The following is a 21,677-nucleotide window of genomic DNA, read 5'->3' as shown; positions in this document are numbered from 1 at the left end:
TTGCCAGTTCTACTGATATATGCCTTGAAGAAGGTCTCTTTACACTGATGTAATTAGGAGTCCGATTGGCTCCTTTTACTTGTAATTCCAGCTCCTTCCCCAGGTTTGGGAAGTTCTTAGCTATTATTCCTTTGAACAAGCTCTCTGCTCCTTTCTCCTTCTCTTCTCCCTCTGGAATACCTATAATCCTTATGTTGCATTTCCTAAGTGAGTCAGATATTTCTTGGAGAACTTTTTCATTTCTTTTCAGTCTTAGTTCTCTCTCCTCCATCTGAAGCATTTCTATATTTCTGTCCTTTAAATTACTAATTCTGTCCTCCATAATATCAGCTCTGTTATTTAAGGACTCCAGATTTTTCTTTCATTCTTTGTGTTTTACATCTTCAACATTTCTGATTTCTTTTTATACTTTCAATCTGATTTGTGAAGAAATCCCTCTGTTCAATAATTTTATTCCTTATTTCATTGAGCTATCTTTCTGAGTTTTCCTGTAATTTGTTGAGCTTTTCTATGATAGCCATTTTTGCTTCTCTGTCATTTAGCTTGTACATTTCTGTGACTTCAGGATTGATTTCTGGGTGCTTGTCATTTCCCTTCTGGTCTAGAGTGTTAATATGCCTCTTCATCCTATTTGGTGAGGTAGGTGTGTGATTTGCATAGTGTAGCTTCCACCTGCTGCCACTAGGGGTGGGCAGGAGCTGAGTATTCTGAGCCCATCTCAATCCCTGGCAGCTGTGCCTGTCCTTTAGATGCTATGCTGACAGGGCCTGTCTGCATTTGCTCACTGGCCACCTCTGCTTTATACATGTATACGCAGGCACTCTTGTGGGAGTCCCTTTCTCTGGCCCACTGTCTGAGCTGGAGTGACAGATAGGGGAAGGGTCACTTTCTTTTGTGTGCGCAATCCTGGGGTGCTCTCCTTCTGCACTCGCTGTCTCCCTTCCTGGGCTGCTCAGCTTAGTGAAGATGTCCTTGTTATTGCTTAGCCTCCTTGGTGTGGAGCTTTCCCATGGGCTGGGAGGACACTCCAAGGGCAAAGGCATTCCCATGGAGTTCTGCCCCCTCCCCCCTCTCTTTTCAGAGCTGCACGCAGTCCCACACCCTAGATCACTTCTGTTTGGGGAGAGAGAGGCAATCCCCTTACCTCCTTCTGCTACCCCCCAGGGGGTACAGCACTTCCAATTTCAGACGTATGGCTACATAGATCTCTCAGACATCTATTGTGTTGTATGAATTGAATGTCTTCTGTTGGTTTATGAGTGTCCTTTTCATAGTATCTTAGGGGGGGAGAGTCTAAGGGAAGAGCTCACTCCACCGTGATATGCTGTCAATCCTCCTAGCTGTAGGCCTTTTGTAGATGTTTTTTCGTCAAGTTAAGGAAGTTCCTCCCTATTCCTAGTTTGCTGGGAGTTTTTATCACAAATGAGTGTTGGAGTTTGTCATATGCTTTTTCTGCATCAATTGATATGATGTAATTTTTCTCCTTTGACCTTTTGATATGATGGATTACATTAATTTTCAAATTTTGAGCCAGCCTTGCTTACTTGGGATAAATCTCACTTGATCTCAGTGCACAATTGTTTATATACATTGTAGGACTCAATTTTCTTGAGAGTTTTTACGTTTATGTTCATGAGAGATACAGGTCTGTAGTTCTCTTTTCTTGTAATTTCTTTGTCTGATTTTAGTATTAGGGTAATGCTAGCCTCATAGAATGAATAAGGAAGTGTTCCCTGTTCTTTTATTTTCTGCAACAGATTTTAGAGAACTGATATCACTTCTTCCTTACGTGTTTGGTGGAATTGACAAGTGAAATCATCTAGGCATATTATCTGTTTTGGAAGGTTTTCAATTATTGATTTAATTTCTTTAACAGACGTGGGTCTATTCAGACTATCTATTCCTCCTTGTGAGTTTTGGTAGTGTCTTTTAAAGGAATCCTCAATTTCATATAAGCTATAAAATTTGTGGGCTTATGGATTTGTTCACATTATTCCTGTATTATCCCTTTAATGTCCATACGATCAATCATGATAATCCCTCTTTCATTTCTGATATTAGTAATTTGTAACTTCTCTCTTTTGTTCCTGGTTATCTCTCCAGAGAGATATTAATTTTATTGATATTTTCAAAGAAACAGCTTTTGGTTTTGTTGATTTTCTCTATTGTTTTCTTGCTTTCAATTTCATGGATTTCTGCTCTAATTTTTATTATTTCTTTTCTCCTATTTTTTTAAAGTTTATATTGCTCTTCTTTCTCTAGCTTCCTAAATTGGAAGCCTAGATTATTGATTTTAATAATATTATTAAATGTATTCTAACGTATGCATTAGAATCTAATGTATTCATCTCTTCTAATGTATGCATTCAATGCTATAAATTTTCCTCTAAGCACTGGTTTTGCTGCATCCCACAAGTTTTGATTGGTTGTTTTTTCATTTTCATTTAGTTCAAAATATTTTAAAATTTCTCTGAGACTTCTACTTTGACTAATGTGTTATTGAGAAGTGTGCTGTTTAATCTCCCAGAATTTTGTGATTTTCAAGCTATCTTTCTCTTACTGACTTCTAATTTAATTCCACTGTGGTCTGACAGCATACTTTGAATGATCCCTATTTCTTTAAATTTGTTAAGATGTGTGTTATGGACCAGTACGTGATCTAGCTTGGTGAATCTTCCATGTGAGCTTGAGAAAAATGTGTATTCTGCTCTTGTTAAATGAAGTATTCTGTAAGTATCAATTAGATCCAATTGACTGAAGGTGATGTTCAGTACCACTATACCCTTACTGACTTTTTGCCTGCTGGATTTATCAAATACTGATAGAGGAGTGTTAAAATCTCCAACTATAATAGTGGCTTTGTCTATTTCTCTTTGCGGTTCTATCAGTTTTTGCCTCACATATTTTGATGTTCTGTTGTCAGGTGCATACACATTAGAACTGCTACGTCTTCCTAGAGAATTAACTCTGTTATCATCATTTAATGTCCCTCTTAATCCCCAATAATTTTGCTTGCTCTGAAGTCTGTTATGTCTGAAGTTAAAATAGCTATTCCCACTGTCTTTTAATTATGCTATCATGGCATATTATTCTCCATTCTTTTACTTCTAATCTACCTTGGTCTTTACATTTAAAGTTGGTTTCTTACAGATAACATATAGTTGGGTCTTGTTTTGTTATCAAAGAAATTAGTCTCTGTCTTTTAATTGGTATGTTTAGCCCAGTCATACTTCAAGTTTTAGACTATTGATATAGTTGGATTAGAAGAATTATTTTTGCGTTTCTCAAGTTCATTTTTAAAAAGATATTTGGGGGCCAGCCAGATGGTGCAGTGGTTAAGTTCACACATTCCACTTCAGTAGCCCGGGGTTTGCCAGTTTGGACCCTGGGTGAGGACCTACGCACTGCTTGTCAAGCCATGCTGTGGCAGGCATCCCACATGTAAACTAGAGGAAGATGGGAACGGATGTTAGCTTAGGGCCAGTCTTCCTCAGCAAAAAAGAGGAGGATTGGTGGCAGGTGTTACCACAGGGCTAAACTTCCTCAAAATAAAAAAAAAGATATTTGGCTATATCACTGAAAATCAAGACTCTCCTTCACCCAAACCACTGAATTAGGTAATTTAATCACTCTATAATTTAATTTTCTCATCTATGAAATGAAACACATTCAAAATGCACTTTCCATCTGTCAACTTCATAAAATCATGATGAATATTCACCATTTCACAAATATTATTTGCTTTTAGACAACGTGCCCTCTTCACTGGGGTTATGCAAAAACATCAGTATGTGACAACAATATAACCTGAGTATTCTCTCTGTCTTTTTTTTTGCAGAGGACAATTTGCCCTGAGCTAACATCCATTGCCAATCTCCCTCTTTTTGTCTTTACTTTAAAAAAAAATTTTCAAGTTATTTTTTAAATTTTTTTTCCTTTTTTTAATTGCAGTATCATTGGTTTATAACAACATATAAACTTCAGGTGTACATCATAATATATTTTGAATTCTCTGTAGATGACATCATGTTCACCACCCAAAGACTAATTATAATCCATCACCACACACACGTGCTTGATCACCCCTTTCGCCCTCCTCCTTCCCTTTTCCCCTCTGCTAATCACCAATCCAATCTCTGTTGCTATGTGTTTGTTTGTCGTTTTTCTCTTCTACCTATGAGTGAGATCATATGGTATTTGACTTTCTCCCTCTGATTTATTTCACTTAGCATCATACCCTCAAGGTCCATCCATGTTGTCACAAATGGCCAGATTTCATCATTTCTTATGGTTGAGTAGTATTTCATTGTGTATATATACCACGTATTCTTTATCCATTCATCCCTTGATGGGCACTTAGGTTGCTTCCAAGTCTTCGTTATTGTGAATGATGCTATGATGAACATAGGGTGCATGTATCTTTATGCATTTCTGTTTTCAAGTTCTTTGGATAAATATCCGCCAGTAGAATAGCTACATCATCTGGTAGATGTATTCTTAATTTTCTGAGAAAACTCCATATTGTTTTCCATAATGGCTGGACCACTATGCACTCCCACTAGCAGTGTATGGGGGTTCCCTTCTCTCCACATCCTCTCCAGCACTTACTGTTTCCTGTCTTGTTAATTATAGCTATTCTGACCAGAGTGAGGCGATATCACATTGTAGTTTTGATTTGCATTTCCCTGATAGTTAATGATGTCGAACATCTTTTCATGTGCCTGTTGGCCATCTGGATATCTTCTTTGGAGAAATCTCTGTTCAGATCTTTTGCCCATTTTTAAATTGGGTTCTTAGTTTTTTTTGTTCTTGAGATGTATGAGTTCTTTGTACATTTTGGATATTAACCCCTTAATATCTGATATATGGTTTGCAAATATCTTCTCTCAATTGTTAGGTTGCGTTTTCATTTTGTTGATGCTTTCCTTTGCTGTGCAGAAGCTTTTTGGTTTGATGTAGTCCCATTTGTTTATTTTTTCTATTGTTTCCTTTGCCCAGTCAAACATGGTATTTGAAAAAAGCTGCTAAGACTGATGTCAAAGAGCACACTCCCTGTGTTTTCTTCGAGAAGTTTAATGGTTTCAGATCTTACATTCAAGTCCTTAATCCATTTTGAGATGATTTTTGTGCATGGTGTAAAGTAATGGTCTACTTTCATTCTTTTGCTTGTGGCTGTCCAGTTTTCCCAACACCATTTATTGAAGAGACTTTCCTTTCTCCATTGTATGTTCTTGGCTCCCTTGTCAAAAATTAGTTGTCCATAGATGTGTGGGTTTATTTCTAGGCTCTTGATTCTATTCCTTTGATCTGTGTGTCTGTTTTTGTGCCATTGCCATGCTGTTGTGGTTACTATAGCTTTGTAGCATGTTTTGAAATCACGGAGTGTGAGATCTCCAGCTTTGTTCTTTTTTTCTCAGGATTCCTTTGGATATTCAGAGCCTTTTGTTGTTCCATATAAATTTTAGGATTCCTTCTTCTATTTCTGTGAAAAATGTTGTTGGAACTTTGATAGAGATTGCATTGAATCTGTAGATTGCTTTAGGAACTATGGACATTTTAACTATGTTAATTCTTCCAATCCAAGAGCACAGAACCTCTTTCCATTTCTTTGTGTCTTCTTCAATTTCTTTCAACAATGTTTTCAGTTTTCTGTGTACAGATCTTTCACCTCTTTGGTTAAGTTTATTCCTAGGTATTTTATTCTTTTTGTTGCAATTGTAAATGGGATTGTATTCTTAATTTTTCTTTCTGCTACTTCACTGCTAGTGTATAGAAACACAACTGATTTTTGTGTTTTGATTTTGTATCCTGCAATTTGACTATATTCACTTACTATTTCTAAAAGCTTTTTAGTGGATTCTTTAGGGTTTTCTATATATAAAATTATGTCATCCACAAATAGGGACAGTTTCACTTCTTCCTTTCCAATTTGGATCCCTTTTATTTCTTTTTCTTGCCTGATTGCTCTGGCTAAGACTTCTAATACTATGTTAAATAAGAGTGGTGAAACTAGGCATCCTTGTCTCGTTCCTGTTCTTAGAGGGATAGCTTTCAGTTGTTCTCCATTGGGAATGACAGTAGCTGTGGGGTTGTCATAGACAGCCTTTATTATGTTCAGGTATTTTCCTTCTATGCCCATTTTATTTAGAGTTTTTATCATAAATGCATGCTGTATCTTTTCAACTGCTTTCTCTGCAGCTATTGAGATGATCATGTGACTTTTATTCCTCTTTTTGTTAATGTGGTGTTATCACATTGATTGATTTGTGGATGTTGAACCATCCCTGCATCCCTGGAGTGAATCTCACTTAATCATGGTGTATGATCTTTTTAATGTATTGTTGTATTCAATTTGCTAGTATTTTGTTGAGGATTTTTGCATCGATGTTCATCAACGATATTGGCATGTAATTTTCTTTTTTTGTGTTGTCCCTGTCTGGCTTTGGAATCAGGGTAATGTTGACTTTGTAGAAGGAGTTAGGAAGCTTGCCCTCCTCTTCAATTTTTTGGAAGAGTTTGAGAAGGATAGGTATTAAGTCTTCTTTGAATGTTTGGTAGAATTCACCAGGGAAGCCATTTGATCCTGGACTTTTGTTTTTGGGGAGGTTTTCGATTACTATTTCAATCTCCTTACTGGTGACTAGTCTATTCAAATTCTCTATTTCTTCTTGATCCAGTTTTGGAAGCTTGTATGATTCTAAGAATTTATCCATTTCTTCTAGATTATCCAATTTGTTGGCATATAGCTTTTCATAGTATTCTCTTATTACTTTTGTATTTCTATGACGTCCGTTGTAATTTCTCCTTTTTCATTTCTGACTTTATTTATTTGAGCCTTCTCTCTTTTGTTCTTGGTGAGTCTAGCTAAAGGTGTCTCAATTTTGTTTATCTTTTCAAAGAACCAGCTCTTGGTTTCATTAATTTTTTCTATTGTTTTTTACTCTCTATTTTATTTATTTCTTCTCTGATTGTTCTTATTTCCTTCCTTCTGCTGATTTTGGGCTTTGTTTCTTCTTCTTCTTCCAGTTCCTTTAGGTGCACTGTTAGATTGTTTGTTTGGAATTTTTCTTGTTTGTTAAGGTAGGCCTGAATTGCCATAAACTTCCCTCTTAGAACCACTTTTGCTCTATCCCATAAATTTTGGCATGTCATATTTTCTTTTTCATTTGTCTCCAGGTATTTTTTTAATTTCTCCTTTGATTTCTCCATTGACCCAATTGTTGTTCAGCAGCATTTTGTTTAATCTCCACATATTTGTGGCTTTTCTGATTTTCTTCCTGTAATTGATTTCTAGTTTCATTATCTTTGTGGTCAGGAAAGATGTTTGGTATTATTCTAATCTTCTTAAGTTAGTGAGACTTGTTTTTGGCCTAATATGTGATTGAGCCTGGAGAATGGTCCAGGAGCATTTGGAAAGAATGTGTATTCTGTGGTTTTGGGATGGAATGTTCTATATATATCCACTAAGTCCATCTGGTCTAATGTGTTGTTTAAGGCCAATGTTTCCTTATTGATCTTCTTTTTAGATGACCTATCCATTGGTGTAAGTGGAGTTTTAAAGTCTCCTACTATTATTGTGTTACTGTCTATTTCTCCTTTTTTGTCTGTTAATAATTGCTTTACATATTTAGATGCTCCTATGTTGGGTACATAGATATTTACAAGTGTTATATCCTCTTCTTAGATTGTTCCCTTTATCATTATGTAGTGCCCTTTGTCTCTTGTTACAGTTTTTGTTTTAAAGTCTATTTTGTCTGATGTGAGTATTGCTACCCCAGCTTTCTTTTCATTGCCATTTGCATGGAGTATCTTTTTACATCCTTTCACTTTCAATTTGTGGGTGTCTTTAGGTCTGAAGCTTGTCTCTTGTATGCAGTATATATATGGGTCTTGTTTTCTTTGTCCAATCAGCCAGCCTATGCCTTTTGGTTGGAGCATTTGGTCCATCGACACTTAAAGTAGCTATTGAAAAATATGTCTTTGTTGCCATTTTGTTACTTTTTTCTGGGTGTTTTAGTAGTTCTTCTCTGTGCCTTTCTTCTTCTCTTTTTCTCTTCCCTTGTGGTTTGATGGCTTTCTTTAGTAATATGTTTGACTCCCTTTCTCCTATTACTCATATATTTATTACAGGTTTCTGGTTTGTGATTACCATGAAGTTCATGTATAGTAATCTACGTATACAGCAATCTATATTGAGTTGATAGTCTCTTTAATTTGACCTCTTTCTAACAGCTCTACTCTTTTACTCCCCTCCTCCCACATTTAATTTTTTGATATCATATCTAACCTCTTATTTTGTGTGAGTGTATCCATTCCCTCTTATCATTGAAATAGGTAATTTTAGTACTTTTGTCTTTTGACCTTCATATTATCTTAATAGGTGGTTGAGCTGCTACCATTACTGTATTTTTGCCTTTAGTAGTGATTTTATTGTGGTTTCTTTTTTTTGGATAATTTTCTTATTCTTATATGTGATCTTCTCTTTCCCACTTAAATAAGTACCTTCAGCAGTTCTTGTAGAACTGGTTTCTTGGTGATAAACTCCTGGTTTCTTGGTGATAAACTCCTTTAATTTGTGCTTGTCTGGGAAACTCTTTCTCTCTCCTTCCATTCTGAATGATAACCTTGTCAGGTAGAGTATTCTTGGCTGTAGGTTTTTTCCTTTCAGCACTTTAAATGTATTGTGCCACTCTCTTGTAGCCTTTAGGGTTTCAGCTGAGAAGTCAGCTGATAGCCTTATGGGCTTTCCTTTGCATGTCAGTCATTGCCTTTCTCTTGCAGCTTTTAGGACTCTCTCTTTATCTTTAATTTTGGACATTTTAATTATAATGTGACTTGGTGTGGGCCTCTTTGGGTTTATCTTGTTTGGTGCTCTTCGTGCTTCATGTACTTGGATGTCTGTTGCCTTCCTTAGGTTAGGAAAGTTTTCAGTTATAAAATAAATTCTTCAAGTAAATTCTCTACCCCTTTGTCTCTCTCTTCCTCTTCTGGGACACATATAATATGAATGTTAGTGCACTTGATCTTGTCCCGGAGTTCTCTTAGACTGTTCTCGTTCTTTTTCACTTTTTCTTTTATCTGTTCAGCTTGGGCGATTTCCTCTAGTTTTTTGTCCAGCTCACTGATCCCTTTTTCTGTATCATCTACTCTACTATTGAGACCCTCTAGTGAATTTTTCATTTCCAGTATTGTATTCTTCATTTCTGATTGGTTCTTTTTTATATTTTCCAATTCTTTGTTGACGATCTCACTGTGTTCATCGAGTCTTCTCCCAAGATCAGTGAGCATCCTTACGAATTTTTGGTTGAACTCTTTGTCAAGTAGATTGCTTACTTCTGTTTCATTTCACTCTTTTTCTGGAGTTTTCTCCTGTTCCCTTGCTTGGAATGTATTCCTTTACCTCCTCATTTTGCCTCTTTGTGCTTATATCTATGCATTAGGTGACTGAGCTATGTCTCCTGATGTTGGAGAAGTGGCCTATGTAAAAGATACCTTCTGGGGCCTAGCAGTGTGCTTCTCTCTCGTCACTAGTCCAAATGTTCCAAGAGTGACCCCTGTGTAGGCTACTTGTGTCCTGCTACAGCAGGGCTGCTCTTACTGCAGGTACCCAGAGAATCTAGGCTTCCCGCCCCCACCCCGGCTGTCTATTTGTAAATTGGGTTTGAGGAGCCCCAGCACGGTTGGCAGCAAGGTCTAATAGCACACTCCTGTTGCAGTTTTTCTGTTAAGTGAGTAGGCGTCCAGTGTGGCTGGTTGCTAGGCTCGGGAGCTTACAATTGCTGTAGGCCTCAGGCCTACAAGGCTGTGGTCAGCTCTCTCAGGATTGCAGCTGAGTGGGGATGGCCCCAGGCATGGGTGCTCCCAACTGTTTCAGGCTTTGGAAGGTAGGGCACATCCCCTATAAGGCTGTTTGACAAGCACAGGTCTTCTGCCATTTATAACCCCACCACACATACAGGTCCACACACACTGTCCACACAGTCCTGGCACATGCACACCTCCTGACCCCCTGAAGCAGACCCAGTCACCCCACTGCAGAGACCCCCCCCTCACATTCTCCACCAACACACTCAACACTCCACCTGCTCCTCATGCAGGCCCTGCCCCCAGAGGAGGACATACTTGCTTGCCTGCAGAAGATCAAGGCACCCAGTCGATGCAGCCAACAGGTAGCCTGAGGGCTTGCTCTTGCGTGGGACCAGTCCCTAGGGCAGGCTGCCTGCCCTGGCTGAGGATTAAATCACACTCTAGTGGGTGTGGCAGACCTCTGGGCTAACAGGCCAGGGGAAGAACCCCAATTGTTTCTGTGACAGCACACTTGTACTTGTTCACAACAATGGCTGTGCCAATGCGTCGGTCTCTGGAGAGGCCTCATCTCTCACCAAGATGCACCCAGAACTTACCAGCTGAGTCTCTTTTCATCAAAGGCCTGTGTACCTTTCTTTCTAGTGATTTTAGGTAGCTTTCTGACACAGGTGGATTTGTGCATGGGCCCTTTAACAGTTAGGTCTTTCCGCTTATGTCCAATAGCTTTTCTAGGGGTATTCCCTGTTGTAGTTACTAGTCAGTGAAGGCAGATATTGTGACACTTGTCTCATTTGTGCTGAGTCCTAAAGGTGCTTATAGCGGTAATGGACCCCTGCTCAGGTTCACACTCCTCCAGAGAAGGCTGTGTACCTTAGGGTTGCTCCCAGTCAGCTGGCTGTGAAGCTCTGTGGCTTGGGAAAGTGGCATTTTTCTCTCCAGAAAGGAATTGCTGCCTCTTTCATTTCAGTCAGGACAGTCGTTGGTTGTGGGGGTTGTTTTTATCCAGTTTTCAGTAATCTCTCTCAGGAGTAATTTTTCAAGAATAGCTATAACTTCAATTTCTTCATGGGAGGAGGTGAGTTCACAGTCTGCCTAAACTACCATATAGAAGAGATCCTTTCTTTCTTTTCTTAAGTGAGCCACCACCATAGCATGGACACCAACGGACAAGTAGTGTAGGTCTGTGCCTGGGATAAGAACCCTGGCAGCCAGAGTGGAGTGCACTGGAACTACAAGATCCATATTTTTAATTTCAAATACATCACCACCCCTCATATTAAACTTCCTTAGAAAAACACACCTTAGGTCCTAGGTCTCAACAAAGGTGACTATATAATACAGCACCCAAGAGAGGACACTTCTGAGAGTGAAAGGGACACACTATTAATAATTATTCTGAGATAACAGCCACAGACTGAGATGGTCCCAAGCAAAACGTTAGCCCTTCTCTAATACAAGATGCCAGACAGAGTAGCCAACAGCCACAAGGAATGAAAGCTCACAAGTCAAAACAATTACATACCTGAGGAGTACAACGACTGAAAAAGAAATACAACAAAGTGAGCAACATAGACCATTTGAAGTAGAACTACTGGAACATACTGGAACATAAGCATGACAAATACACTTAAAGATACAAGGGAAGATGTTAGTAGCACGAAGTGACAATGAGAAACCATAAGGAAAACCTCATGAGGAAATAGGTGTAAAAGTACGATTGTTAAAGACTTAAGTCATGGGATAAACAGCAGTGTGGATACATGAGAACAGCAAATTATTTAGACATGGAAAATGACATTGAGAAACTCTCCCAGGAAACACAATAAAACAATAAAGTGAGAGAATATTTAAAAGAACAGCTGTGTGATATGGTGGGTAAAAAAAGACATCTAACATCTGAAATAAATGAAATCCAAGACATCTAAGATGGAAAAAAAAGAAAACAGAGAAGAGGAAATATTCAAAAACTAATGAAGATAAATTTCACAAAGTTAAAGAAGGAAGTAAAAAATTATCTGTAAAGGATCCATGGAAATGAAGAGAAAATTCTAAAAGCTTCCAAAAAGAGCAAAGAAAATAAGAACAGACTGACACGATCTCTCTCTGGGGCAAACAGAACACATCTTGTTTGAGAGCACACAAGTGACATTTATGAAAACAGACAACATATTTGGACATAAACAAAGCATTAATAACGTGCGCGGGAGCAATATCATATAGATTTTCTCTGACCGTATCGCAACTGCAATAGCTTTTTAAAAGTCAACATAATATCAAAGAAGAAAAAAGTTGAAGGACTGACATGAGCCAATGTCAAAATTCACTATAAAGCTACAGCAATCAAGACAGTGTGGTACTGGCGAAAGAACAGACAAACGGACCAAAGGAGCAGAACAGAGAGCCTAGAAATAGATGCCCGTTAACATACTCCACCGTTCTTTGACAAAGGAGCACAGACCATACAATGGAGCAAAGACAGTCTTTTCAACGAATGGTGCTGGAAGAACTGGACATCCACGTGCGAGACAATGAACGTGCACATGGACCTTTACACCTTTACAAAACGGAAATCAAAATGCATTATAGACCCACATGTCAAAAGCAAAACTCTAGAATTCCTAGAAGACAATAACACGGAAGAAAACCGAGATGACCTCTTTAGAAACATGACTTTCTAGATGTGACAGCAAAATCAAGATCATGAAAGGAATAACTGATAAGCTGGACTTCATTAACATTTTAAACTGCTGCTCCACAAGACACAATGTCAAGAGGATAAAAACACAAGCCACAGACTGGGAGAAAACATTTGCAAAAGGCACAGTTGATAAAGGAATAACAAATAGACAAATACGCAAAGAAATCTTAAAACTAAACAACAAGAACACACACAACCAGATTAAAAAATGGGGCAAACAACTTAACAGACATCTGGCCAAAGAAGACATAAAAATGGCAACTAAGAGTACAAGACGATGCTCCACATCATATGGCTCCAGGGAAATGCAAATTGAACAATGAGATACCACTACACACCTGTTAGAATAGTCAAAATATGGAACACTAACAACAGCAATTGCTGACAAGCATGTGGAGCAATGGAGACACTCATTCAGTATTGGTGGCAAGGCAAAACGGAACAGCCACTCTGGAAGGCAGTTTAGGGGTTTCTTACAAAACTAAGCATAACCCTTAACGTACGATCCAGCTTAACATACGCTCCTTGGTATTTACCCCAAGGAGTTCAAAACTTACACGCAGATGAAAACCTGCACACAAATGCTGATAGCAGCTTTACTCGTAATCGCCAAAAAGCGGAAGCAACCGAGATGTCCTGCACCTGATGAACGGATGAACAAACCGTGGTACATCTAGTCAACGGCATATTATTCAGCGCTAAAAAGCAACGAGCTATCAAGCTGTGAAAAGAAACCTTACATGGATGTTACTTTGTGAAAGAAGCCAATCTGAAAAGGTTGCATACTGTACGAGGCCAACTATACGACATTCTGGAAGTGGCAAAATTGGGGCGACAGGAAGAGATCGGTGGCTGCCAGGAGTTGGCGGGGAGAAGGATGAATGGGCGGAGCACAAAGGATTTTTAGAGCAGTGAAAATACTCCATCGTTATGAAACTCTAATGACAGATTCATGTCATTCTACTTTTATCCAAACCCATAGAATGTATGACACCAAGAGTGAGTCGCAATGTAAACCATAAATCAGATAATATTCTATTATGGCTTTCATTTTCCAATTCTGGTAATCGTATTATGGTTACGGAAGTGAAAATTTCCTGATTTTGATCACTGTGCTGTGGTTAGGTGTCCCTGAAGGTAGAAAAATAAAACTGAAATATTCAGGAGTAAAGGGTATGTGGTCTGCATTTTCTCTCTAATGATTCAGGAATAGAGCCTAAGTGTGTAGGAAGGTGTGTGTCACGTGTGTGTCTATCAAACATCTTCTGCCTCAACTCACATAAAAATCAGATCTAGATACAGATATATTGAGAGAGAGAGCTCTTTCTATGTGTATATCTATATCTAAACGTATTTTCTTTCTCTCTCTCTCTTTCTATATATATCTATAGATAGATAGATAGATAGATTTATGTCTATCTACCTACATATCCATATGACGGGAATAACAAAGGAAATGTGACAAAATGTTAACAATTGGAAAAGTAAGTAAAGGGTATACTGGAGCTTTTGCAACCCCTTGCGAGAACTTTCTGTATGTGTTGGAATATTGTTCAGTCTTAAAAAGAAATGAAATTCTGACACATGCTGCAACATGGATTGACTTTGAGGGCATTGTGCTAAATGAAATAACTAGGCACAAGAAGACAAATTTTGCATGATTCCACTGACATGACATACCTAGAGTAGTCAAACTCACAGAGACAGAAGGTAGAATGGTGGTTGCCAAGAGCTTGGGAAAGGGGCAACGGGGAGAGTAGTTTAATGTGTACAGAGTTTCAGTTTTGCAAGACGAGAAGAGTTCTGCAGGTTGGCTGCACAACAATAGGAAGGTACCTAACGCTACAGAATGGCACACTTAAAAATGCTGAAGATGATCAATTTTAGGTTACATGCATTTACCACAATTTAGAAATCTGCATAAGTTTCGAATTCTTACAATGGAAAAAGTGTTTCAAAAATAGCTCTCCTGGTGCTTGTTCTGGTGAAAATGAGATTGGGGAAAAAAGGAGATAGTACAAAAAAGCTGACGTTGAAAAACCAAAAATTGTCTGTCTCAACTCATCCTACATCCAACCTATTCTACCAAGGAAACTTGAAAGTGCATTTAGAACAATGCCCCTTATTGAGTCTATGTCTTGATTTGCTCTGTCAACCTCCTGACTAAAGACTCAAAGGGCTATCTCCACTGGGTCTCTCCACACTCTGTCTGGAGTCGGCTCCCTGTTTTGTGGTCAGCTCTCACTCTTCTCAGCATTCACGTGGGAGAGGGAATATCGAGCTGCACAGACTCTCCAGCCCTTAAAAGCCCATATAGCGGCAGAGACAACATACCCTCTCCACATCCCAGACATCACCCCAAAAGATGTCCACATACCTGGGAATGCACAGTCTAGGAGTGCATCTCTAGAAAAGCCTACCTCTCTAGAAAGCTACAGTTGGTACGTCTACGGTTCACGATTGGAGTTTGTATTGTTTGCAGAGCCTCAAGCACGACCCCTCATTGCCTTGCCAGTGCTACTAGGATTGAGCCAAAACCATTCAGCAGAGCCTACAATGCCCTTCAAAACCTGGCCCTGCCAGCCCTCATCCTTGTGGCGCACCTCTCTCTCCCTCAATCCTGTTCTCCAGTCCTGACCTCCTTTTATTTCCTCCCAAGAGCCATATGCCTTCCAACACTGCTCAATGACGTCAGAAAAAGAAGTGAGAGGTATAAGGACTGTACAGGAAATGTGAAAATTATCGCTGTTTTCAGATGACATGACTAAGTACACGGAAAACTTTTGTTCCATCTAATAAGCACTTAAATGGTATTTATTACGTGCCAGACATCATCCTAAGTGTTTAACACTTATTTGGTCCTCATAACAAATCATCACGGAGGCTGGAGAGTTGTTCCATGTTAACGTAAACACCAAGAAATGCAACAACATGTCATTTGAGATTTCCTACATGGGACAGTGATGTGACCAACTTATTTGAACAAGCATTCTGTGAATCTAAGAATATGATAAACATGACTTAGCTCAGTGGATCCGAAATTTTAGAAAAGATCTTAGAATCATTGTCCAGAATATTCCGCATTCCCATGGATAATGCCGCGTCTGCATTTCACTCACTCTCTCTCTCTCTCTCTCTCTCTCTCTCTCTCTGAGTATATACGTCACCTTTTGTTGGTGGTTCCATCACAGATTATTTCTGTCAGTTCATCGGGGTCATTTCTAAAGAATTAAAAGCATATATGATCAGACTCCAAGTGACTTCATAGAGTTACACTCTTGTTTGCAATTAGTTACAAGTAGTCTTCAAGTGGTAAACTGGTTGAACCCTAAAAAATTATGTGGATGTTAGTTATTTGGAAACTAGTATTTTAATCTTCCCTAGAAATAGGGCTTTCTATAGTTGTAACGAAGATCTTCGGCCGGTCTAAAAGCCTAATGAATGAAGATATTGAAATACAATTCTTCACTACTGAACCTTACTCTCACGTGTAATTGCATCGAGGTTGAATTTAGCTCAAAATTCAACTCCAGGTTGTAGGCACACATTTCCCCAGCTCCTCCTAATTTCCTGATCCTCAACAGCCTCCACCACATCCTGACCCTTCATGTATCATGTATGTCTTTTCTGTTCCTCATACAGGGTTCAGATGATTGCAGGTCTGAGGCACGGGCTCCCTCCAATATGACGGTGGCTTGGCATTCGGGACACCAGCTTCAGATGGTGGCAGAGCTCTGGAGGCTGAGGAAAGGAGCCGAGGTCTGTTTAGCTCCATTCTCTTCTGCTGAGAGCTCCACTGCTCCCTCTCCACTGCTACCGTCTCCTTGCTCCAAATAGGATTCTCTCCTCTCCTGGCCCACTCTAGCAGAGTCTTACACACAGGCATTCTGAGAGTTTCCTCAAAGCTTTGGCTACTACTTTCTAAGGCTCACAAACAAACCGTGAGTAAGAAGTCTCCCTCTTATGACTCCTCCTTCCTTTTGCCACCTAGGCCCAACAGGAAAGAAAGTTACCTACAGAAGCTTATAGTCTCTTATGGAAACCCGTTGTTGCCATCGGTGCCCCCCGTACCTTTCACCACTCAGATCACTCATGTCAACTCACCCCGTCTTGTCAGTGTTGCCAGACGACATTCGGGAAGAATCCATAACCCTGCCATAGAGTAAAAAACATGTACAAAAAATAGAGTCAGACATTTTGGAAGATAATCAGGTTCTTTTTCCCAACAGAATTGCAGCACACAAAAAGTAAAGTCACGAGGAAACACGACAGAAACAAAAGCATCCGTTTCAGGGTCCAGCTCTGGAACCTCTGACACAGTTTCCGGGTTCTGTATGTGCGTGTGTGCGTGTCTGTGTGTCCCTGTGTGTATCCACTGGAAAGAGAATGAAGGGAACAAGGGAGACATAGCATTCATGATTAAACCTCCTTCCTTCTTCACCATTTTGTTTCTCCTTCATGCACTCTGGAATCAATTTGGGAAACGTGAGAGGGATCTGAGTGTGTCGGGATGGGGAGGCTCATCCAAGTAAGAGCTAACACAGAGATATAGATAGAAAGAGAATACACAAGAACAATGAACACACAGTGTCAGGGCCTAGTCCCTGGTTGTTATTTGGTAGGAAAGAAACAAGTAGGAAGGTCAAGGATGACCAAATGATGATTAAAAGATTTTCTGACCTGCGTGAAGACCATGCGTTTACAATGATTCTTTTTCTTTTTCTTTTTCTCTACAGTCCTCTCAGAAAACGTTATCTGGTTCTATTATCCAAAATCAAGACTTTTCACCTCAAAACTGGCTTGGGTAATCTTTTCTCTATTTATCTTTTTCTTCATCTACAAAATAAGACACTTGCAAAATGCACTTTGAGTCTGTCACCTTCACAGTATCATGCTAATATTCAGCATTGCACAAATATTATTGATTTTTGGACAGCCTGCACTCTTCACCAAATTCTTTCAAATTTCATTAATTCTGTATCTGGCAACAATATACATTAGTATATATATCTTAAAGTTCAAATACACTTAAAGGTTCTCATGAAAGTAACGCACCCTGATAATTTCCAGAGAAATCATGGGTTCCTATCAAGACGCCAAATGGTACGGCATGTTGCATCCTCCTCCCAAAACTTCAGAAGTCCTAAGGAACTATGCACCCCCAGAAATAACAAGAGTGACAACCCTGGGAAATGACAGAGGCCTGAAGGCTGTCTCTTAATTGGTGGGTAGCCTGGGATTAGGGGCAGTGGGTGGCAGCCTTGAGGGGCTCAGTGTGAGGGAAAATTTTAAGGACCGTTCTTGCCTCTCCCCTGAGTTGCTTGGAAGCGATCACTTTCCTTTCTCAGCAGAAACAAGTAGCAACCACCCAGATGTAGCTAGGATAAAATTAGAGTAGCATTAGGTTAGCTGATGAAAGCAGGGAAGGGCTGAACAATCCTTGATCCTTCACTCCTCCACCTCCTCCGTCTCCCAAGCCCCAGGTGACAACCTCAAATGCCTCCTCAAATGCCGCTTTCCCCAAGAGCTCAAAGGTGACAGATCCTGACCACAGGAGTTGAGTGGTCACAGTGTTTCACGGTTTCTGAGACTGTCTGCGCCTGGGGCCATCACCTCCCCTCATATTAAACTTACTTAGAAAAACACACCTTAGGTCCTAGGTCTCAACAAAGGTGACTATATAATACAGCACCCAAGAGAGGACACTTCTGAGAGTGAAAGGGACACACTATTAATAATTATTCTGAGATAACAGCCACAGACTGAGATGGTCCCAAGCAAAACGTTAGCCCTTCTCTAATACAAGATGCCAGACAGAGTAGCCAACAGCCACAAGGAATGAAAGCTCACAAGTCAAAACAATTACATACCTGAGGAGTACAACGACTGAAAAAGAAATACAACAAAGTGAGCAACATAGACCATTTGAAGTAGAACTACTGGAACATACTGGAACATAAGCATGACAAATACACTTAAAGATACAAGGGAAGATGTTAGTAGCACGAAGTGACAATGAGAAACCATAAGGAAAACCTCATGAGGAAATAGGTGTAAAAGTACGATTGTTAAAGACTTAAGTCATGGGATAAACAGCAGTGTGGATACATGAGAACAGCAAATTATTTAGACATGGAAAATGACATTGAGAAACTCTCCCAGGAAACACAATAAAACAATAAAGTGAGAGAATATTTAAAAGAACAGCTGTGTGATATGGTGGGTAAAAAAAGACATCTAACATCTGAAATAAATGAAATCCAAGACATCTAAGATGGAAAAAAAAGAAAACAGAGAAGAGGAAATATTCAAAAACTAATGAAGATAAATTTCACAAAGTTAAAGAAGGAAGTAAAAAATTATCTGTAAAGGATCCATGGAAATGAAGAGAAAATTCTAAAAGCTTCCAAAAAGAGCAAAGAAAATAAGAACAGACTGACACGATCTCTCTCTGGGGCAAACAGAACACATCTTGTTTGAGAGCACACAAGTGACATTTATGAAAACAGACAACATATTTGGACATAAACAAAGCATTAATAACGTGCGCGGGAGCAATATCATATAGATTTTCTCTGACCGTATCGCAACTGCAATAGCTTTTTAAAAGTCAACATAATATCAAAGAAGAAAAAAGTTGAAGGACTGACATGAGCCAATGTCAAAATTCACTATAAAGCTACAGCAATCAAGACAGTGTGGTACTGGCGAAAGAACAGACAAACGGACCAAAGGAGCAGAACAGAGAGCCTAGAAATAGATGCCCGTTAACATACTCCACCGTTCTTTGACAAAGGAGCACAGACCATACAATGGAGCAAAGACAGTCTTTTCAACGAATGGTGCTGGAAGAACTGGACATCCACGTGCGAGACAATGAACGTGCACATGGACCTTTACACCTTTACAAAACGGAAATCAAAATGCATTATAGACCCACATGTCAAAAGCAAAACTCTAGAATTCCTAGAAGACAATAACACGGAAGAAAACCGAGATGACCTCTTTAGAAACATGACTTTCTAGATGTGACAGCAAAATCAAGATCATGAAAGGAATAACTGATAAGCTGGACTTCATTAACATTTTAAACTGCTGCTCCACAAGACACAATGTCAAGAGGATAAAAACACAAGCCACAGACTGGGAGAAAACATTTGCAAAAGGCACAGTTGATAAAGGAATAACAAATAGACAAATACGCAAAGAAATCTTAAAACTAAACAACAAGAACACACACAACCAGATTAAAAAATGGGGCAAACAACTTAACAGACATCTGGCCAAAGAAGACATAAAAATGGCAACTAAGAGTACAAGACGATGCTCCACATCATATGGCTCCAGGGAAATGCAAATTGAACAATGAGATACCACTACACACCTGTTAGAATAGTCAAAATATGGAACACTAACAACAGCAATTGCTGACAAGCATGTGGAGCAATGGAGACACTCATTCAGTATTGGTGGCAAGGCAAAACGGAACAGCCACTCTGGAAGGCAGTTTAGGGGTTTCTTACAAAACTAAGCATAACCCTTAACGTACGATCCAGCTTAACATACGCTCCTTGGTATTTACCCCAAGGAGTTCAAAACTTACACGCAGATGAAAACCTGCACACAAATGCTGATAGCAGCTTTACTCGTAATCGCCAAAAAGCGGAAGCAACCAAGATGTCCTGCACCTGATGAACGGATGAACAAACCGTGGTACATCTAGTCAACGGCATATTATTCAGCGCTAAAAAGCAACGAGCTATCAAGCTGTGAAAAGAAACCTTACATGCATGTTACTTTGTGAAAGAAGCCAATCTGAAAAGGTTGCATACTGTACGAGGCCAACTATACGACATTCTGGAAGTGGCAAAATTGGGGCGACAGGAAGAGATCGGTGGCTGCCAGGAGTTGGCGGGGAGAAGGATGAATGGGCGGAGCACAAAGGATTTTTAGGGCAGTGAAAATACTCCATCGTTATGAAACTCTAATGACAGATTCATGTCATTCTACTTTTATCCAAACCCATAGAATGTATGACACCAAGAGTGAGTCGCAATGTAAACCATAAATCAGATAATATTCTATTATGGCTTTCATTTTCCAATTCTGGTAATCGTATTATGGTTACGGAAGTGAAAATTTCCTGATTTTGATCACTGTGCTGTGGTTAGGTGTCCCTGAAGGTAGAAAAATAAAACTGAAATATTCAGGAGTAAAGGGTATGTGGTCTGCATTTTCTCTCTAATGATTCAGGAATAGAGCCTAAGTGTGTAGGAAGGTGTGTGTCACGTGTGTGTCTATCAAACATCTTCTGCCTCAACTCACATAAAAATCAGATCTAGATACAGATATATTGAGAGAGAGAGCTCTTTCTATGTGTATATCTATATCTAAACGTATTTTCTTTCTCTCTCTCTCTTTCTATATATATCTATAGATAGATAGATAGATAGATTTATGTCTATCTACCTACATATCCATATGACGGGAATAACAAAGGAAATGTGACAAAATGTTAACAATTGGAAAAGTAAGTAAAGGGTATACTGGAGCTTTTGCAACCCCTTGCGAGAACTTTCTGTATGTGTTGGAATATTGTTCAGTCTTAAAAAGAAATGAAATTCTGACACATGCTGCAACATGGATTGACTTTGAGGGCATTGTGCTAAATGAAATAACTAGGCACAAGAAGACAAATTTTGCATGATTCCACTGACATGACATACCTAGAGTAGTCAAACTCACAGAGACAGAAGGTAGAATGGTGGTTGCCAAGAGCTTGGGAAAGGGGCAACGGGGAGAGTAGTTTAATGTGTACAGAGTTTCAGTTTTGCAAGACGAGAAGAGTTCTGCAGGTTGGCTGCACAACAATAGGAAGGTACCTAACGCTACAGAATGGCACACTTAAAAATGCTGAAGATGATCAATTTTAGGTTACATGCATTTACCACAATTTAGAAATCTGCATAAGTTTCGAATTCTTACAATGGAAAAAGTGTTTCAAAAATAGCTCTCCTGGTGCTTGTTCTGGTGAAAATGAGATTGGGGAAAAAAGGAGATAGTACAAAAAAGCTGACGTTGAAAAACCAAAAATTGTCTGTCTCAACTCATCCTACATCCAACCTATTCTACCAAGGAAACTTGAAAGTGCATTTAGAACAATGCCCCTTAT

At 39.2% G+C, this 21,677-nt stretch overlaps 1 protein-coding gene across 2 annotated transcripts in view; it reads right to left on the bottom strand.

Moving 5' to 3' along the window:
- LOC138918351 (phosphatidylinositol 3,4,5-trisphosphate 3-phosphatase TPTE2-like) overlaps positions 1–21,677 on the bottom strand; it is a 390,322-nt gene that overhangs the window by 272,567 nt on the left and 96,078 nt on the right. For both annotated transcript variants that reach the window (XM_070239583.1, XM_070239584.1), the window contains 2 exons: positions 16,610–16,657; positions 15,673–15,726 (listed from right to left, as the gene is read on the bottom strand). In XM_070239583.1, coding sequence (XP_070095684.1) covers positions 15,673–15,726; positions 16,610–16,657 — 102 coding nt within the window. The remainder of the gene's footprint in view (positions 1–15,672; positions 15,727–16,609; positions 16,658–21,677) is intronic.

The sequence above is a fragment of the Equus caballus genome, chromosome 17 (assembly GCF_041296265.1).
Source record: "Equus caballus isolate H_3958 breed thoroughbred chromosome 17, TB-T2T, whole genome shotgun sequence".
Taxonomy (NCBI): domain Eukaryota; kingdom Metazoa; phylum Chordata; class Mammalia; order Perissodactyla; family Equidae; genus Equus; species Equus caballus.
Note: the sequence above shows the minus strand (reverse complement) of the source record. Positions and strands in the feature narration are given on the sequence as shown.